This window comes from Podarcis raffonei, chromosome 10 (assembly GCF_027172205.1).
Source record: "Podarcis raffonei isolate rPodRaf1 chromosome 10, rPodRaf1.pri, whole genome shotgun sequence".
Lineage (NCBI taxonomy): Eukaryota > Metazoa > Chordata > Lepidosauria > Squamata > Lacertidae > Podarcis > Podarcis raffonei.
The window spans coordinates 20,450,477-20,470,478 of record NC_070611.1 but is presented as its reverse complement, the minus strand read 5'-3'; the positions used below and the strand labels follow the sequence as shown (position 1 = coordinate 20,470,478).

Here is a 20,002-nt window from a genome sequence, read left to right as displayed (position 1 = left end):
CTGACAAGCAGGGAATCGATTTGATTAACTGGCTTGGTTCTTTACCACTGTTGCTTGCTCAGTTGCCTCAAGCAATTTAATTAACAAATTTCCATTAGAGTATTGCAAAATCTCCATCCTTCCTGCAGTAAAACAGCCTTTTCCCTATTTTTTTAAACCTTGATGTGTTTTGAAGTTGACCTTTTTTACAAGTCTTTTCAGAGGAAATAACTCAATTAAAAATATTTTTGTTCAATTTATTTTTGCTACATTTGCAAGTATTTGGAACATGCATTGTTTATTGCAATATGATATTAAATGCATTATGTAACTGTACTAATGATCGAAGAACTCAACAATAGCCATTGGCATCAATTTGGAAAGGACTGGACAGGAAAGGAAAGGACTGACTAATATTAGACTTAACAGATTTGCAGATGGGTAGGCCGTGTAAAAATAACAATTCAAGTTAAGAGTTCATCGTAAGCACCCATACTTGCAAATTAGTTCCATTGAAACCATGAGGGCTTACTTACAAACAAATGTGTTTTAAGAGAGAGTTTACATTAGTACATCTGTCATAGAATTGAGTAATGTGAATTACTTAGCAATTTTAAAAGATTAAGCAAGGCAGAATGAAGCATATTTCATTTTTTTAGAAAGAAGGTAGGGCAAAAAAGTTCTCCAATTTTTGGGGGGATAATTTTTTTAAAAAATGTGTAACAAGAGAAGAGCAACAAAGCAAACAGATTAGCAAATGCTATTGAAGTGTGGAGGTATATCTGTCAGTGGTGAGATGCCAATTTTTCAACAGGTTTAGTTTTCACTACAGAAGTTGCCATTTCAGGGGGCTCAACAATGATTGCGGAGGGGGAACACAAACTTACACTCTTTCCTGCCTCACCCACCTTGCTACCTGTTACCAGCCTGTGTTCCACCGTCAGCACCATTTTTATTTTATTTTTTAACGTGAGAGGGCATCATCGTATTACATTGCCATGTAACGTGATTGCATCATTGTCTGATTTATCATGATTGTGCCACAGTGAGTAAACCAAGCTTTCCAATTATCCTCATTCTGCAATGGAGAGAAAGCAAGCATCCCAGTGCTGAAGCAATGAGCAAACCACCCATGTTGTGTCACACCATGCTGGTGCTTTTGTTGCAGGCCAATGCTACATGGCAAGATTTTCTCTGTGATACTAACTTGACTAGCAAAGTGAGTGGAGATGTACATTCAGATTGCATTCTGATTTGCATCCCTCTAAATGTATGCAGATAACAGTGCAGGTTGATGGCATCCTGATTCATATCTCCAACGACATTTGACTTAGAAGTCATCCCAGAACTGGCCCTACTAAACATCTTCCAAGATCATAATTGCCCACTCACATCATAAAGAGCTCATAACCCACCTACTCTCAGCATCCAGAAACATCATAACCTGACACTGGAGAGACCTGTCGGGAGTAAGCATGGACCAATGGTACCAAATTGTATGGGAAACAGTCTTACTAGAAGAGCTAACCAGTAAACTGAAACTGACACAGGGACAAATAGAAGAGGACGCCTTCATCCCGGTATGGCTCCCCTTTATCACATACACAGCCCAACAAGACAACAAGAAGTATCCACCAAAAGCATACAGATCAATCTGGCTAACCTGATTTAAAAATACACCCACACCCCCATCACTACAGCCAACCAAAGACAACCAATCACAACCTAGGCCAACCCCAACCTCTCTCACCACCAAGGAAACACAACAAGCAAATAGTAAGAGAACCCATACAAGTAACGCTGACACAAAACCCCACACATACACTAAGTAGAAGAATAGAAACACCCCACCCAACTTCCCCCCACTCCCGTTCTTTTCTTCCTAACCTAACATTGTATATAACACTAATGTCTCACAACAAATGAAACTGAATTGTAGAAAACACAACTTGAAATAAGAGACAACACACATGTTTTTGTACGCTAAGAAATCTTTAATAAAATCTTTAATAAAAATAAAAACAGCTGTAGGCCAATGGCACTAGTGTATTTTCCACTTAATATTTATGCTTGCAAACCAAAAATGTATTAAACAACAACTATGGACAATTGGGTCGAGGCAAAGGAAAGATGGACTAATTGCCTTGACAATGGTGATGCATCTCTCTTCCTCCTAAGACCTGCAAGCATTTTTATTTTTACATTCTTTCAAAAGGAGTGTGTGTTTAAAAAATTCTTGTGGAAATGTTCACAAAACATGTTCCTCTGTGGCTCAATAGCCAAAGGTTTATGTGTATAAATTTTGGATGATAGTTGTCAGGCTGATTTAAACAGAAGTATAGCAATGTAGAGGGTGGGGGGAATTAAAATGTCAGCAGACTTCTCTTGCGACTGCACTTCTGACTATGTCAATCTGTTTTATAATGAATTTCATGTTTTCAGAAGATGTGTGTCATTATGTGAACTCCCAGGGAGATCAGCAGCTATCATTTACTAGACATATGTCTAACCCAGCATACGAGCATCATTATAACCTCCCTTGCCTCGTGTTCTGATTTATCGGAGAGAGAGAAGGAGTGCAAATCACCGCTAGAGACCTGTTCTACTTGGGCTAATAAAATCCCAGCTCACTTGCAATTGTTCCTAAAAATGTACAAGCGACTGTCTTATTCCCATCTCTAGCAGTGGGCCAGGTCTGAAATCCCAGAAGTACATAATAGTAATATGAAATAACACAACAGAGTTTTCACACTGAGTAAAGTTAAAATTTACAAATAGAAATATGACTTTAATTCTTAAAGAAACTAGCGATCAATTAAGGCAAATGTTTTATTCTGAACTAGAGACTGCCACCGGATATTCTCGGGAGTCTGAACATTTTCCTTTTTTAAAAAAGCATATTATAAATATCAATACTTTACAAAGCAATATACACTTAACATTACATTACATATATTACGTACAAAACATACAACACCTATCTCACCTTCACCACCCCTTCTACCTACCTACCTACCAACCAAGACACAAACATACTGTGATTGTTGACTTCCAACCAGTCTCATTGCGTAATTTTGTCACTAATTAAATCTATGCACACTTCATATTGCTTATTTTGTTCATCTTTTGTAATAATTACATCTTTTCTCTCGTCTGTCTTCTCTATTCATTAGATTTCTGTTCTCATCCTGAGGTAAGGTTCTTAACCCAAGGTACTACTTCCAGGTTAGCGGAGTCTGTAACCCGAAGTGTTTGTAACCTGAAGTGTTTGTAACCCAAAGTACCACTGTATCTGATCAGGGGTGGACTTTGGTAAGACAGTGGTACCTCTAATTATGAACTTAATTCGTTCCGGAGGTCCGTTCTTAACTTGAAAATGATCTTAACTAGAGGTGTGCTTTCACTAATGGGGCCTCTTGCTGCCGCTGCATGGCTGACACACAATTTCCATTCTGGGGCAAAGTTCTCAACTCGAGGTAACTCTTCCAGGTTAGCAGCGTTTGTAACCTGAGGCGTTTAACTCAAGGTACCACTGTATGGCACTCTGAGTGAGGCCAAAATTTGGGGCTCCCAAATGGATGTTATCAATTACGGATCTTTTCAATTTTACACCCCTTTGCCTTGGCACCCGGGGGGGGGGGGAATGCCAGCACCACCCTAAATCTGGCACTGATCTGATTTTATCTGATCGGCTTTCCATCAGGGAAATAATTGGTGGCTAGATGCACAGACTCTTAAGCAGTTGCAGAAGGTTAAAACAGCGGTTACATGCACATTTGTGTGCAGTATGTCATAACTGCATTGTATTTTTTTAATTGGAAAGCGCTTATCTTTTTTAATTAAAAATCCTTTCATATCAAACTAGATAGAGAGCTAATAGGTGTGTGGTGGCTGTCCAGTGTTTTTTTCCCCTCACTCGGCGCCACATGAATGACTCTCTGCCGGCTGGGAAGAAATGCAATGTTCTCCTGGCTCTTAGGGTTAATTCCCATGAGTCTTACATGGCTCACTTGGAGAACAGGCAGGAAGGCATATAGATAAGACTTTCAGGGATGTGGAGAAGCTGCTGTACTATCTTTTTTTTTTTTAATATAATATTTTATTAGGTTTAACAATAGAAAAATAGAACAATAAAAACACAGAGAAAATATAAAACACAACAATACAAACTTTCACAATACATAAAATACAAACATTTAGCAAGAGGGGAAAAAAGAACAATCGACACACTAAAAATAGAATAAGAAAAACACAAATCACTCTTTTCTAATTATTCATCTTCAATTAACTTATTTTCCTGACCTCCTCACGCCTCCCTTTTTTATATCCCTTTTTAACAATTAGTTCAGCAAATTCGTATCCTACTACTTTGTCCTTATATATTTTACCTCCCAAATTTATAATTTCAAATTTTTATCTCTTATTACTAGAACCCCTTCATTTTATTTCAATGTCATCAGCATTCATACTTTTACAATACTTCTGTAAATAAATTTTAAATTTCCTCCAATCTTCTTCCACCAACTCTTCTCCCTGGTCTCGGATTCTGCCAGTCATCTCAGCCATTTCCATATAGTCAATTACTTGCATCTGCCATTCTTCCAAGGTGGGTAATTCTTGTGTCTTCCAATACTAGAAGCTGCTCTACTATCATATGAATAACTCCTCTGCTGTGATAGAAAATGAGGGTCTCGTGTTGGAAGAATATAACAGGCAAAAACATAAGAATGGCTTACTGGGTCATGTCAATAGCCCAAGAAGGAGCTGAGTACAACAGCACTCTCCCCACTTGTGATTCCCAACAACTGGAGTGGAAGTAGAATGCAGCCATCATGGCTAAGTAGCCATTGGCAACCCTATCCTCCACGAATTTGTCTAGATCTTCTTTTAAAGCATCCCAAATTGGTGCCCATCGCTATTTCTTGTGGGTGTAAATGAACTACATGCTGTGTGAACATTTATTTTCTTTTCTCTGTCCTGAACCTTCATACATTCAGCTTCAATTGGTGTCCGTGAGTTCTAGAGCTATGAGAGAGGGAGAACAAAATGATCCCTTGGAGGGGACCTGTTTTGAGGGTGATTCAATACCTTTCACACCAAGGATATTCTTTTAGGGCTAAGGGCTTGAAAGTTTATCTTTGGTTTGAAAAGATGCCTGTTCTTTAAAGTTGTTGCAATGATGGGCATGAATTCTGGTTTGTGTTCTGGTGAATGGACCTGAGACAGGCACAGGCTCCCTCAGTTTGATGGTGTTTGAACCTTCCTTGTCCTACCTCCCTAGGCCCCAAGCATCTTACATCTTCACATCTCTCTGTGTCCCAGAACCCCTGGCAGGAAACTAAAGTGCTTCACATTTAATCGCGGAGCATCCATTTCTTTTCTTTTTTTATCTACCATCTGCCTGTTCCTAAATAAATTATTTTTATGATTATGTTGTAGACTAGCACATTCTCCAAATCTGAATCGGCCAGTTTTCAATTACAGAGCAATTGAAACTAAATGGCGAGTGCTAACAAAGTGGGTAGTAGACTTGGTGCTATAAAGGGTGTGTGTCTAAGGAATAGCTCAAATGATTTGGAAACCAGGTTAATCTCAGAATAAACTGAGCTTGAATCCTGGCGAAATGGATAAGTGGTTCTGGAGGCACAGGTAGCCTCAGTGACTGGAAGTGCCTTTTCCCAGATACAACTGGTGTAAAAGTGATGCAATGGTCATTCCTGGACGGGGAGAGCATGCCCACAGAGGCATTGGTGTCTTCAAGATTGGATTGCTGCAATGCATCCCCTTATGCTTGATTTGGAAGCAGCAGTTAGTGCAAAATGCTGCAACCTGGTTTCTGACAGGAGTCACACCCTGTCAGCATATAACACATCTGCATAGACTTCTGCACTTAGATTGTCCATTTGCTACCTGGGCAGGCTCAAGATGTTACAGGCTCAAGATGTTAAAAAAAAACACCCTCAATGTATTGGGACCAGTTTACCTGCAGGATTTTCCTAGCCCATATGCACCCCCTCAACCACTTCAACCTATGGAACTGACACAATTACAGGTGCCACATATAACTTGTTCCACGCTTCTAGGAAATCAATCTTTTTAGTGTGGCAGCAACTACACTTTGGTTCTCCCTGCCTACTGACATCGGGCAGGTGCCTTCACTGTATTCTTTTTGATGCCTGCTTAAAACATTTTTGTTTAGTCACGCCTATCCAGGCATGTAGAAGTTACAGCAGTAACTTCAGAAGTTTAAAAATAAATTCAAAGTTAGAAAGATATAACTACTGTTGCTTTTACTCTTCTTGAATGTTTCAAAGTGTCTGTTTTTATTGATTATTTTATATTTTTGAAGCTGTTCAGAGGTTTTCTTAAAACCATATTAGATCAATAAGGTTTCGGGTTGTGTGCAATGAGCAAGTGAAGTACTTTTCATTATCCCAACCCATGAGTATAGCCAAGTGAGCTTTGTAAATTCACAACTTAGATTCAGGGCAGTGGAGCCAAAAAAAGGTTTTGAAGAGGAGTTGGATCCTCCTTATTTGTTTAAACCAAGCAACATTTTAATTATTAAATTTATCATTCAAATTTGCATTTTAGACATAACATGTTGCTATGATTTGTATGCTACATTAATAGCAATAAAAATACTTAGATCAGACTGTTTCTGCTTTAATGCATATGATTGTGATAGTTTTAGCTATTCGTTATGGTTGTGCAAATGATGGAGGAAAATACTATACTTTGTTTATCTAGATGCCCAGTTCTGCCAACTGCTGTGACAGCCAGAAGTAGGGATTTATTTATTTATTTTAAGTTTTTCAACTGCTGTTCATGCTTCCTGGCATATGCACCACTTGATTAATTCATCATAGCTGGAAGTCTTAGCTCTTTCATGAGTAGCACCTTTTGAAACACTTTTCTTTCATCCTTCCTGGAATTTGGTGACAGTATGCAAAGATCAGCAGTTCTGTCGTATGCTGCAGGGCAACAGAAAGACCGTGCTTTTCCATTAGTCACCAAGAGAAAGGTCTTACCCTCTTTGAAATCTGAATAATCTGAAACTGTGCTAGCTTCTCTGTTAGATACAAAATTGCATATTGATGTGCCTGGCCACCTTTTCATCCTTTCTGTTCATAGTTTTGTTGGGGTTTTTTTTGCAAATGAATTGCTTCTCATCTCTTTTTCCAGCTGAATCAATGCAGCTCTCCATGTGTTACCTTCCAGTTAGGTCTACTATTTTCTGTGCATGTACATGAGCAAATGATTTGGAGTGCTCCAATATCTTCTTTTGAAGTGATTTAAATTGCGCTTTCCTTGAAGTTCCATTGTACGCAACAGAACTTGCACACCATTAAACTGAAACATTTTGTGTTTTCAGTGTTCCTAAATGCTTTCCTTAAGAGCTCCAAAACAACTTCTCGGTTTTCTTCCTGAGCACCTTCTTCAGACTGACCTTAGGAGCCAATCCTCAGCAGCTGACACCGTATTTTTCGCTCTATAGGACGCACTTTTCCCCCTCCAAAAATGAAGGGGAAATGTATGTGCATCCTATGGAGCAAATGCAGGCTCCTTGGCTTCAGTGATGGCAACGTGAAACCTCCGAAGCGCAGAGGGAGTGCTCCCACTGCGCTCCGGAGGCTTTGCCTTGCTTTTGCTGAAGCCTGGAGACTTCCAGACTTCCAGACTTCAGGGATAGTTGCCTGAAGCCTTCAGAGCACAGCACGAGTTCCCGCTGCACTCCGCAGGCTTCGAGTTCCTTTCGCTGAAGCCAGGAGGGCAAGACTCTCCTGGCTTCAGCAGAGAGGGAGAGCTGCGCAGCGCCCCTTCAGCCAAGCGGGAGGAGAAATGGAAGGGGCTCCGTTTCTCCTGCCGCTTCGCTGAAGGGGTGCTGAGCAGAGAGGGGGAGAATTTTTTTTCTTGTTCTCCCCCTCTAAAACAAGGTGCGTCCTATGGTCCGGTGCATCCTATAGAGCGAAAAATACGGTACCTCCTTTCACTCTGAATAGCTCAAATCAGCACAAAGGGTGAGAAGACTCCTTTCTCAACAGCTAAAAAGCTGCCCTTTTGTGCTGATAGGGCACCTCTAGGATGCAGGAGACAGGCAGCTTGCTGGAGAAATAGTAGCAGGCGTTTTACCTCCTGTAACCCCAGACCACTACACCTCTGGGACAGGCAAGGCAGGCAGCCACTAGTCTCCTATCACAAGCACATACCCCAAACCTCTGTTGTCTTAATTCAAGGTAACACTAATTCTTCCCTGTGCCTCTTTTTCTGGAACTATGAGGCATGGAACAATTGCCACAGAAAAGAGGAGTGAACATTACATTTTGCTGGAAAGGTCTGGGGCCCTGCCTTGTAGCCAACAGCAATCTGAAGACAAAATGGTGAAGAGAAAAATTAGCGCCTAAATGAATGGTGCAACAAGACTTTTTAAAGTGTTGGTCCTTGCTGGGAGGGTGATCAGTTCAGGCAGTGAAATGAGCAAACTTAGTTCAGAATTGTCCCTGGCACAATCTTAGTTGCCAATGATGTAGAGCATAAAGTGGGGTTGATGTTTGACATAGAAGTTTAGCATGTTGGCAACAAGTAGCTGTTTTCAGTCTTTCTATAACTTATTAAAACGTCTCAATGACATTTTTAATGACCCTTTTAACATGGTTTCCCTTCCAAATACTAACCAGGCCTGACCCTACTTAGCTTCTGAAATCAGATGAGGTTGAGCTTGTTCAGGGTAGTATGGCCATAGACCCCTTTTAACATTGTTGAAATAAACTTAATTGCTTATTTAATCAATATATATTTATCGCACAGTAAAAAGCGTTATTTTAAAAATCCAGATCTACAGTATAGTCAACTCACTTCAAAAAAACATTAAAACAGCAAGCAATAATTATCACCTCTCCAATCTAATAGCTCATTATTCAGAACTTATGGTTGAATCTTAGCTATGACCAATGTTATATTTATGTCACTCTTCAAAAGAGCAGCATGAATTTTTCTGACCAATTGACTGTTCACAATGATCTGGAATCTAATTAGTGACAGGTGGATTTATTTCTCAGTTGAGGTTAAAGGTAAAGAGATGCTGAAATGCTATATCAATTTTAAAAAATCTGTTTTCAATTTAAAGATGGAATATGGCTACTGATATAATAGTTTTGAACTACAGTGGGACTTCAGTGCACTTACAACCTAAGGACACAATCTGAAATGTAATAAATCATAGTTTAAGCCCATAAAAATGTATGGGATTTGGCAAATTGGAATTTTTATTATTATTTCCTAAATACAGAAAGGTAGCCGTGTTGGTCTGCCATAGTCAAAACAAAAAAATTTTTTCCCTTCCAGTAGCACCTTAAAGACCAACTAAGTTAGTTCTTGGTACGAGCTTTCGTGTGCATGCACACTTCTTCAGATACACTTGAAACAGAAGTTTATATGAATTGACATATATATAAATTGTATATGCCATCAAATGCCAACAGTGTCCTTCAGCTCTCTATATTGGACAAACAGGCCAAACCTTACGCCAAAGAATAAACGGACATAAATCGGACATCAAGAATCACAAGACAGAGAAACCAGTAGGAGAACACTTCAATCTCCCAGGACATTCTATACAAGATCTCAAAGTAGCTGTTTTACTACAAAGGAATTTCAGAAATAGACTGGAAAGAGAAGCTGCTGAATTGCAACTCATTACCAAACTTAAAACTATGGAGAGACCTGGTCTGAACAAAGACATTGGATTCTTATCTCATTATACATGACAAAGCCATTTTTCACCTTCTCACCCCTTGCTTTTTCCTGTAAGACATATTGCAGTCGTTAAGAGTTGTCAACAGGCTCATCACAGCTATCTGCCAATCACCCATTCCCGCCACCCTTCTGAGTAATACCCCTCCCCACCTTCTCACTATATAGAGGGATCTGGCAACTTCTGTTTCAAGTGTATCTGAAGAAGTGTGCATGCACACGAAAGCTCATACCAAGAACTAACTTAGTTGGTCTTTAAGGTGCTACTGGGAGGACTTCCGGGTTGGCGCCATCGCCGAATGGCGGACTCCCTCCGAGCTCCGGAGGGAGCCTGCTCGGCAGGGGCTGGGTCCTACCGCATCGGCGACGCGGGGACCCTTAAAAACCACGGCCACGGAGGCCGTGGACATGGAGACTCGGCTGGCACTGCTAGCGCCCTCCCGACTCGTGAAGGAGCCTTTTTAAAGGCTACGGATCGGGTGCCGGGGAGAAGCGTGGTGCTTTGAGTCCTCTGCTATCCCTGCCGAGCGAAGCCGCATGCCATCCGGCGGAGAGCGCTGACTTCTTCCATTGAGAATTCGGATTTGTAACAACAACCCGTGAGTAATTTGGAAACCGGGTTTAAAAGGAGAAAAAAAGAATTTTTTTTTCGGATTTGATACGAGCGGGGGGGGGATCCAAAAAGGAAGTCAGTCCCCCTCCCTACTGTAAACCTTCCAAAACAAGGACTGGGAAACCAAGGTCCAAAAAGAATTGAATTGCTGATAAGAACTAAGAATTCCACGATGGGAAACTACAAGAACTGTGCTGGAGGAAGAATTGAGGGAGAAGGAAAATGTAACCCCCCCCCTGGGAACCGGGGTGATTGAGGAGAGAGCCTGGCGAAAAGCGAAGGAGATTTTGACAGCTGTCAAAGTAGCTGTCAAAGTCCGAAAGTTAAAGAGGACTTGATTATGAGGACTTTGCTGGTTAATTTTGCTACAATTTGTTACAATTTGTCAAAACTTGGATATAAAATGGCGAAAACATGGATAACAATCGGACTTTTGGACTAGAGAAAACAAAGTTACAACAATCCCCCTAGAGGAGTTTCGGGACATTACAAAGAAGGTCGTAAGTGGAAAAATACCATTGGAATTCTACAGGACTGGTTATCTTTTGGGAAAGCTGCGAAACGGAAACAATATTGTGTCTACAGGGTGTTTAGCTAAACAATAGAATTTTCTATTGAAGAAAGGAAGGGACTGAACGTATGTTTTTGTTCCTGAATAACAATAATCCCTGCAGACCTACTAAACTTCTGAATTAGAACGTTTTGGCAGCGGAACAAGAGGAAACTGGACTACAACTTGGAAAGAACAATGGGGGGAGCTTTATTAAAGATTGGAAATTAAATGGTTTAAAAATAACTTTAAAAATAATTATAAAAAGAAAAAAGCCAGCAAGGAATCGGGGGGAAAATGTGATTTATGGACTTTAAGAATTCCAGGCAGACAATATGGATTAGTGGTCAGGGGGAAATTAAACCGGGGACGGGGGGGGGGGAGAACTAGAATCCAAAGGCTTGTCAACTATTTTTTGAATTGGCTTTTTTTCATTTACTATACTTTTTATTTCTTGTTTCTTATTTCTTTATTGTGTGAGGTGTCTTTATCACTAAAAAAAAGGGGAAATTGTGGAATGGAAAGGGGGTGGGCCCTGGGGAGAGAACTCTTGTCTTTTATTAAGGGTACTGGTGAGGACTGAATAATTTTAAATTTAAATTTGAATAATGGTTTAAACAAATTAAGTTTTAATTAGAACTGAGAACTTGTGGAGCCAACAATATGATAGGGGAATATGGTAGGGGTGGGGGAAGGAGGGAGTCCCGGAAAGAGGGTGTTTGAAAAGAAGGCTTTGAATGTATTCTATTCTTTTTCTTTCTGTATCTCTGAAAATCTTAATAAATATTATTTAAAAAAAAAAAAAAAATAAGGTGCTACTGGAAGGAAAAAAAAAATTTTATTTCCTAAATAGTAACTGTTTCTTGTGTTATTTGTTCCATAGTAATTTGACTTCATTTTTTTTTTACCATTTTTGTTTTAATAGTAACAACTTTGCTGGGGTTTTGGGTCAGTTACCCACAGTCTGTGGATAGCAGCATTCCCTTCCCCTCCATCCTGTCCCTTGTCCCTCACTCTCAGATCACTGAGGGTCCTTTACCTTCAAAGTGCTTCTAAATATTTATTGAAAGCTGCAAGGTAATTTCGGCAAAGTACCGTACCTTTTGAAATGCATATAGGAAATAAAGTACGGCACACTATCAAGAGCTGTTTCCATAACAACAGTAGTTCCCGAAACACTGCTGAAATAAGACACTCCTTACCTGCGAGCAGAAGGACAGCAAGGAGGAAGCCAGAGAAGCCTCTCTAGAAAAGGAGTTCCAATGCCTGAAATCAGCCACCAAGAAGGCCCTTTCCTGCGTCCCCACCAAACATGCATGTCACGGTCTGGTTCACAGGCGATCAAAGTCCCGGCAGGGGGCATCAGGACCGGGGGCAAGATGGTGGGGTGGGAGCAGGAACGGGGGACCAGAAGCCAGGAAGCCAAGAGTGAGAGGGTCAGAGAGCCGGGAGTCAAGAAGCCAAGGGTCAGGAAGCAAGGAGTGACAAAATCAGGGGTCCAAGGATCAAGAAGCAAGGAGTCAAGAAGCTGAGGTTCAAGGATCAGGAAGCAAGAAGCCCAAGACAGGAAGCGTGTTGCTGTGGCAAAGAGCTGAAGGGAAATGCTGACCTTATATCCCTTCCCAGCTCTTGCCACCAGGTGCTGTGAGTTACCAGTCGGCCTATTGAGTTACCTGTGAGTTACCAATCTGTGAGGCTGCTCCTTGCCTCTTCAGAACAAACTTAGGAAGGTCCCAGTCCTGCAAAGTCCTATTGGTCACAGGGCCTGGCTCCTGCACGCACCCCTGACAATGCATGTGAAGGTGGTAGGACTGAGAGAAGGGCCTCCCCCAAAGATCTCAGAGTCTTGGCAGGTTTTCATGGGAGTATATGGTCCTTCCAATAGCCTGGGACTAAGCCAAATAGATTCACAACCAGCGTTTTGTATTGTGCCCAGAAACAGACTGGTAGCCAGAGAAGTTGTTGTAACAAGGGAGTTGTGTGCTCCATGCAACCAGTGTTGGCCAACAGATTTTCAAAGGGATGTCACTGAGGAATAAGCACAGCTGGTGAACTAGCTTTAACTATACAAATGCACTCTTGGCCACTGCAGAAACCCAGGTATCTAGGTTCAGGGCAGAATCCTGGAGCACACCGAAACTGCAAACCTCTGGCTTTTCACAAGGAGTGTAACTCCACCCAGCACAGGTTGGATCCCTGTTCTGCCTTTCAACTGACCTGTAGCACTTTGGTTTTGTCTGGATTGAGTTTCAGTTTGTTGTGCTGGGCCTGGGGGTAACCCGAGAACTGCAGTCCAGGTTCAGTCCAGAATCCATAGGTTCCACTAGGAGTCAGTCCAACAGGGTCAGGGCAGGGCATGAGGCAGGAAACCAGGCAAGGGCAGGGACAGGATGTCAGGCAGGGTCTGGCATATAGCAATGTTGCTCCCGCAACCTGGGGCGGGATCCGACAGCCTTTTATCTTTGTCGGGGTAACAGCTGGTCCTGATCCCCCGGCGACTCACCTCCCTGTTTCACCCGAAGGCAAGCACTCCTCCTGCGAGTACTCAGGTCTCTCCTTCTCTCAGACCTTAGTCTCTGCAGCTCAGGAGACTTCGGTGGGTTACTAGACCCAGAGGCCGCCTCAGCCTCTCCTAACCCAACTGGTAGTGGAGCAGCTGTAAGTGATTGCCCAGAAGACAACGAGGTAATCCCCGCATCTGGAGCCAGGCAGGCTCAGGCCCCTGACTTGGCCCAGCTAGTGCTTGTTGCAGGGGAACCTGTGCAAACTAGGACTCTTCAGGATCAGGCCCCAGACTTAGTTCAGATGATGCCTGAGGCAAAGGATCTGGTGCAGACTGAGACTCCTCTGGTTCCGAGTCTGAGCCCGAGTCCTAGGCCATCACATTTGTTCACCCTCATGCAGATGACAGGCACTTGTTTAGAACTGAGACAGCTTTCTTGGATTTAGCTGGAAAGGAGAAATATTGTGTCTGGCAAGGAAAAGCTGTGGCTTGTTGGAGGGTGAATGATAACCAGCTACAATAGGAAAGGTACTGACTAGAACAGGCATGGCCTAACTTGGCCCTCCAGATGTTTTGGGACTACAACTCCCATCATCCCTAGCTAACAGGACCAGTTGTCAGGGATGTTGGAAATTGTAGTCTCCAAACATCTGGAGGGTGAAGTTTGGCCGTGCCTGGACCAGAAGGACAGCTGGGGGCACTTGTATGAATCATTCAAACCAGATATTGGTAACAGTACGGAAAGGCTCCTGCCTTATTACAAGGCTAATATCTGCAACATCAGAGTCTTTTTCAGCAATATAGAGATAATTGGTTCTAATGAGCAGTGTAAATTTTAGGCAATCAACCCATGTGAGATTGACCACTCCCTTCCATAAAGTGCAATTTTTCATTTCACAAAAGAGAAGGAATGTGTTTCCTTAAATTGGTTGCTGACAGATTACCATTTTCACATGGAGAAGATGTGTGAGCAGTTATTTGCAGGAGTTGTGGATATTTTCTTGAAGCTGTTATAAACATTCGGACTGATACATTTATCCAAATAACAGCTCTTATCCCTGTATCAATGCTATTACCATGGATGCAGTGACTGCAGAAAACCATGTTAAGCCATGTTACCCCACAGCAAACATTCCTTCCCCCCCCTTTTCATTTTTTGCCATTTAAGACATTTGAAAAAGACACACAGTGCAACACCATATGCAACATTCACAAAACTCTTGCCATTTTTGTGTTTTTATATTGTAAAACTCCCTGCAGTCCTCGGATGAAGGGCAGAATGATGATAATGATGGTGTTCAGAGATGTTTCAAAATTAAAATATTCCTCTTGGAAACCTGGGGCCCAAGCCCTGTACTCTCAGCAAGTAAATCCGAAAGAAATCCCACAGAACTGCTAATTAGCTGTTACCATTCCAGATGTTCATTTGCATGCTTGTCTTGAACCACAAGTCAACCTGCAGAATTAAAGGCTGAAGCAAGGAGTTCAAGAATGCTAGGCTAGAAGCTCTTTGTGTTAGCTTCACACATGAAGCACGTTTTTGATGCGGTAGAGCATTCATATGTGCTATTCTACCACAGATGCTTTGAGATGATGCAGCCTTGTAAGGCTCTTATACACTGAATAGGGGACAAAATTGGTCTATAATGTAAGTAGGTTTTCCTGAATGGGCATTGATGCACAATGTATTGCAAACAGTGATTTGTTGTTGCTTTCATATAAAACCAAGTGCTTTCATACAAGTTTATTTAGATTGCTTACCTGTATTGCTTTGATTGTTTAGGAGCATTAAATCAAACAAACTGGGGGAAGAAACATCCAGCTTGCAATGGTGCCAAGCAATCGCCTATTAATATTGATGAGGATCTAACTCGAGTAAATGTGAATCTTAAGGAGCTGAAATTCCAAGGCTGGGAAAAAGAATCGGCAGAAGAAACTTTAATCTACAATACAGGCAAAACAGGTACAAATTTCACATCTCCTTTTTTTTATTTATTTAATGTTTTGATTTAACCTTTTGCACTTAAGTATTTTAAAACCTCTTGTTTCGTTTTCTTTCTTTTAATCATCTTCAAGTTTGGGTTTTTGCAATTACGAGGAAGACAGCTGGCAGTAAGATTCAAGCATCAAGTCAAGAGGACTCAAAGGGAAATTATATGCATTGACAAAAATAGCCCTAGAAATAGCATAATTACTGTAATCCATTAATGCGTGCTTACTGAAAATAAAGATTTAAGCATTTTCCACATAATAATTATTGACTGTTAATACCTACACTTGACACGCTGCTATGCTAATGTTTTCACAACTACACAGCTAGTGTTTTCAAAGAGCAATTTATAAAGGCTATTATGTTTGAGCAATCATTTTATAAGAACCCCTCACTTATGTGTAGGACTGGAATTTCAAAGAGAAGCCATTACTAATTGAGCAGCTGCTGCCAGCTACAAATGTTTACACATAGGTTTACTATGGAAAAGCGCTAGTGAACCACCTGAATCGAGATCTGGAGGAGGCTGTCTGCTGCAGTTTCCTGTCTGTCTGAATGTGCAGTGTATCATTCCTCTAGATTTTCCAGGAGAGTTGTGATATCTTGCACAGTCTTGGATATAAATAAATTTCCCTGCATGCTATATAAAGGGGGCTTTGAACTGTTTCTCAGGCAGCAATTTCCATGCTGCATTACCTGATAACACATCACATTGGAAGCTGAAAGGTATTTCCAAAACAATTTGTAGAATGCCATTGGGGTTCTGTTGATCAAAGGACAAAAATGGAAAGTCCTGCTGGGCATGCTTAAGCTATTGGGTGCACCAAAAATATATCTTGATCCCAGACACAGAATTCCTTACATTTATGCTAATACTGCTTTTAATAGTTAAACTTTGGGTAGATTGACTCAATGTATTTAAGGCACATCCACCACACATTTAAAGCACATGACTTTCCACAAAGCTTCCTGCAGTTTGTTAAGGGTGACTGGAAAGTCTAGCTCTGTGAGTTCCTCATATTCTTTGGGGGAAGTCATGTGCTTTGGATGCGCTTTGAATGTACAGTCGTACCTTGGATCTCAAATGCCTTGGTTCCCGAACAAATCGGCTCCCAAACTATCGAAACCCGGAAGTGAGTGTTTTCAAATGGTTTTCAAGCGTTCTTTTGGAACCCGAACATCCGACGCAGGTTCCATGGGTTCCGAATAGCTGCAGGAGCTTCCTGCAGCCAATCAGAAGCTGCATTTTGGTTTCCAAATGTTTTGGAAGCCGAACGGACTTCCAGAACGGATTCCGTTCGACTTCCGAGGTACGACTGTATGTTGGTGATCTGTCCTCATTTTACAATGCTAAATTATTTTCTCTTCCATCCTACAAGAACTATGTGAAACTATATAACTATGAAACAGTGGCATTTGGATTGTTTTTCCTCTTAGAGGGATTTCCAAACAACTTTTGAAAGAAACAATAAATTTGTGCTGTTGCCAATATGAAGCTGGCTTATATTTGCTGGTGGGTGAAATATTCTTGAGATCTCCTTTAGTTTTCCATTTGAGAGCTCAAAATAGTTAGAAAGAACCAGTAAAAGAACCAGAACCAGTAAAGCAAAGGATTGCACTCATGTAGATACCAGCGTTCCTGTTTCAGTGCACAGGGAAAGTCTGTATGTGGTGCATGATCACACAGGCATTTCTTTGGTGATGGAAAGGATGAAAGTAAAATTATTGCTCTACCTTGAGCTTCATCTTAAGACTCTTGGTCCATCATCAAGCTGTTAGCACTAGAATTTTGTAATTACAGCAAGGAATTTTCTTATGCTAGAATATCCAGTGTCCACAATCGAATCAACATTTTTTGGGTTTGATCAAGTCAAGCAAGGTGGCCCTAATAATGTCATAATTAAATCATATTGAATTCAGTGGAGCTTACTCCCAGGTAAAGTGGGGTTTGCAGCCTAAGTTAGTTGAACTTAGCTCTCCTTGCATCCATGGAATGGATTGAAAATGACTTTAAGCGCAATCCAAACCTTTGCTACTGTCTGGCAAGAACTGAGAGAGCAGCAGGACTACCACAACGTTCCCACCACACGTCTACTGGGGCAGAAAGTTGGGAAGCAGGAAATAGCTTCACTGGCTTGGAGCTGGTGCAGCTATTGCACTTGGAATTGGCCTGAAGCTGTAACATGATGGTAGTGAGGCTGGCTCAGGATCCAACAGATCACAAGCCAGCTCAAACCCTCCCTGCCCTGTAATGTTCTGTTTCAGGGCTCTCTTTTATCTGCCACCACCAGGCTTCCTATGGATTGCAAGAGAACGTTCCATGATGATGGAATGACATCATCAGGAATTCTCAGGCAGAGTTTAGTTCAGGGGAAGGACAATACAGTGGTGCCTCGCAAGACGAAATTAATCCGTTCCGCGAGTCTCTTTGTCTTGCAGTTTTTTCGTCTTGCGAAGCACGGCTATTAGCGGCTTAGCGGCTATTAGCGGCTTAGCGGCTTTAAGAAAAAGGAAACAAACTCGCAAGAACTCGCAACTTGCGAAGCAAGCCCATAGGGAAATTCGTCTTGCGGAACGACTCAAAAAATGGAAAACTCTTTCGTCTAGCGAGTTTTTCATCTTGCGAGGCATTCGTCTTGCGGGGCACCACTGTAATGCTCAGTCCAGCCTGGTGCAATGGGAGGTTGGATTGTTTCCTTAGTTCCTGCTGAAGTCAATGGGGCTTAAGTTGCATTAACTTAGGAACCAACTCACAGCATTGAGCTTTCATTTATACCCAGGGCTGACCCAAGACATTTTAGCACCAAAGGCAAAGCACAAATTGGCACAACCTGCTCCCTGCCAGGGAAAAAAGTGTGAGTAAGCATCTACATTAGGAACAAGGATGGAATAAAGATCTACATCAGGATCTGCCATCCTGTGGATCCTGCTGCCTTGTTGTTGTTGTTATTCTAACACTGATATGTTTGAATTGAAAAGCTGTTGCGTTTTCCTCTTTAACATGCCTAATAACAACTCCTTTTCTCTTTTTAGTGGAAATTAATCTGGCAAATGATTACTATGTAATTGGAGGAGGCCTAGAAGCTGTATTTAAAGCAAGCAAAATAATGTTTCACTGGGGAAAATGCAATATATCTCATGATGGATCTGAACATAGCATAGATGGACAAAAGTATCCTCTTGAGGTAATGAACGCATTGAAATTTTGTACAGTAAGCCATTAGAAATACCAGGATATTTGTGGCACTTTCATGTGTACAGAAGGCATTAAAATGTGCAATAGCCACATATAGGGCTGGCTATTAAACATGCAGCAGTGAGCATTGAAGTTCTTTGTGCGCATGTATTAATTTATCTAAACAATTTATATACCGCTTAACTACAATTGTCTACAAGTTGTGTACAGGAAATACAATATAGAAAAGGTAAAAATCAGCTAATACTACAAAAAAAAACAGACTTCTATTTAAATGCCTGCTGGAATTTTTTTTTAAAAAAGGATTCAGTAGGCACTTGAAGTTCAGTACAGAGGGAGCCTGTCTGACCTGAAGAGGGTGGGAGTTCCATAAAATTGTCATCTGTTACTTGCTTTCTCCTTTGCCATACTGAAAGATCATTTCCCATGGTGGTTTATGCTTTCAGAATTCACAATGTCTGTTGTAAGGGCCCGCCCTAACCCCACCATAAAGCTGGCTGGGGGGGGGGGCCTTAGGAAGTGGTGTGCCAGCACTGCTCTGCCAGCAGAGATAGAGATGCACCAGCAGGGTGACGGACGTCCTACAACACTGTGGAATTTATCCCTCTTGTAGATGTTTTGGAAGTGGAGCAGGAATCTCCTCAAAGCCTGTCTTGGTCTTCTAAAATATGTCGTATATTCAATGTAGCCAATACATTGGTGTAAGGATAATACACGCTAGCTTTCGTTTCAGTCAAGGAGGAAGCAGTTTGCTTCCACAAAGGTTTACATAAATTGCTTCCTCCCTTGAATGGACAGTCCTCCCTTGAGGACAGGAAAAAGCTTTGTCTCTTCACTTAATGAGGAAGAAGAAAAGTTAATCACCTATAACTTTGATCTCCTAGCAGTAGTGTATTTCTGAAGCTAGTCTTCATGACTACTTATCTTTCCTTGCCCTGTTTTTTCTTTCCTATAGTATTCCATTTCTCCCCCAGAGTATTTGTAATCGGCAGCTCTTTTAATGTTATGCCATAGAGTGTAAGCCTAAATCCTTTCCTGAACAGTAACAGGTTTGCTGGCTGCATAGTTGATATGGCAAAGGCAGAAAGCAGACAGTTTCTACCAGAAGTGTTTCAGATGGCCTTTAAATTATTTAGGGGTCAATTAAAACTTGACATGTACTTCTGTTTCCCCCCAACTGGAACGTGGGTTTCCCCCCAACCCACATTTAAATTGCCAGGTTTCTATGCAATAAATATGGAAACAGGCATGTGATCCTTGCCCATTCACTGTTTCCACTGTTTCAGTGTTTAATGAAGGGACATGAGGTCCACAAATCTGTTTTTGCCATCAGCATTGCCCATCTCCTAATGGTGCATTTGAAATTATGCTCCACTTGAAGCACCTCCAGATCCCAGCACAATTGTAGCCATGACCCC

General features: G+C 41.5%; 1 protein-coding gene across 8 annotated transcripts in view; it reads left to right on the top strand.

Annotated features, from left to right (window-relative positions):
- The window catches only part of PTPRZ1 (protein tyrosine phosphatase receptor type Z1), a 111,070-nt gene that overhangs the window by 35,219 nt on the left and 55,849 nt on the right, over positions 1–20,002 (top strand). For all 8 annotated transcript variants that reach the window (XM_053405606.1, XM_053405605.1, XM_053405604.1 and 5 more), the window contains exons 3-4: positions 15,182–15,361; positions 18,422–18,573. In XM_053405606.1, coding sequence (XP_053261581.1) covers positions 15,182–15,361; positions 18,422–18,573 — 332 coding nt within the window. The remainder of the gene's footprint in view (positions 1–15,181; positions 15,362–18,421; positions 18,574–20,002) is intronic.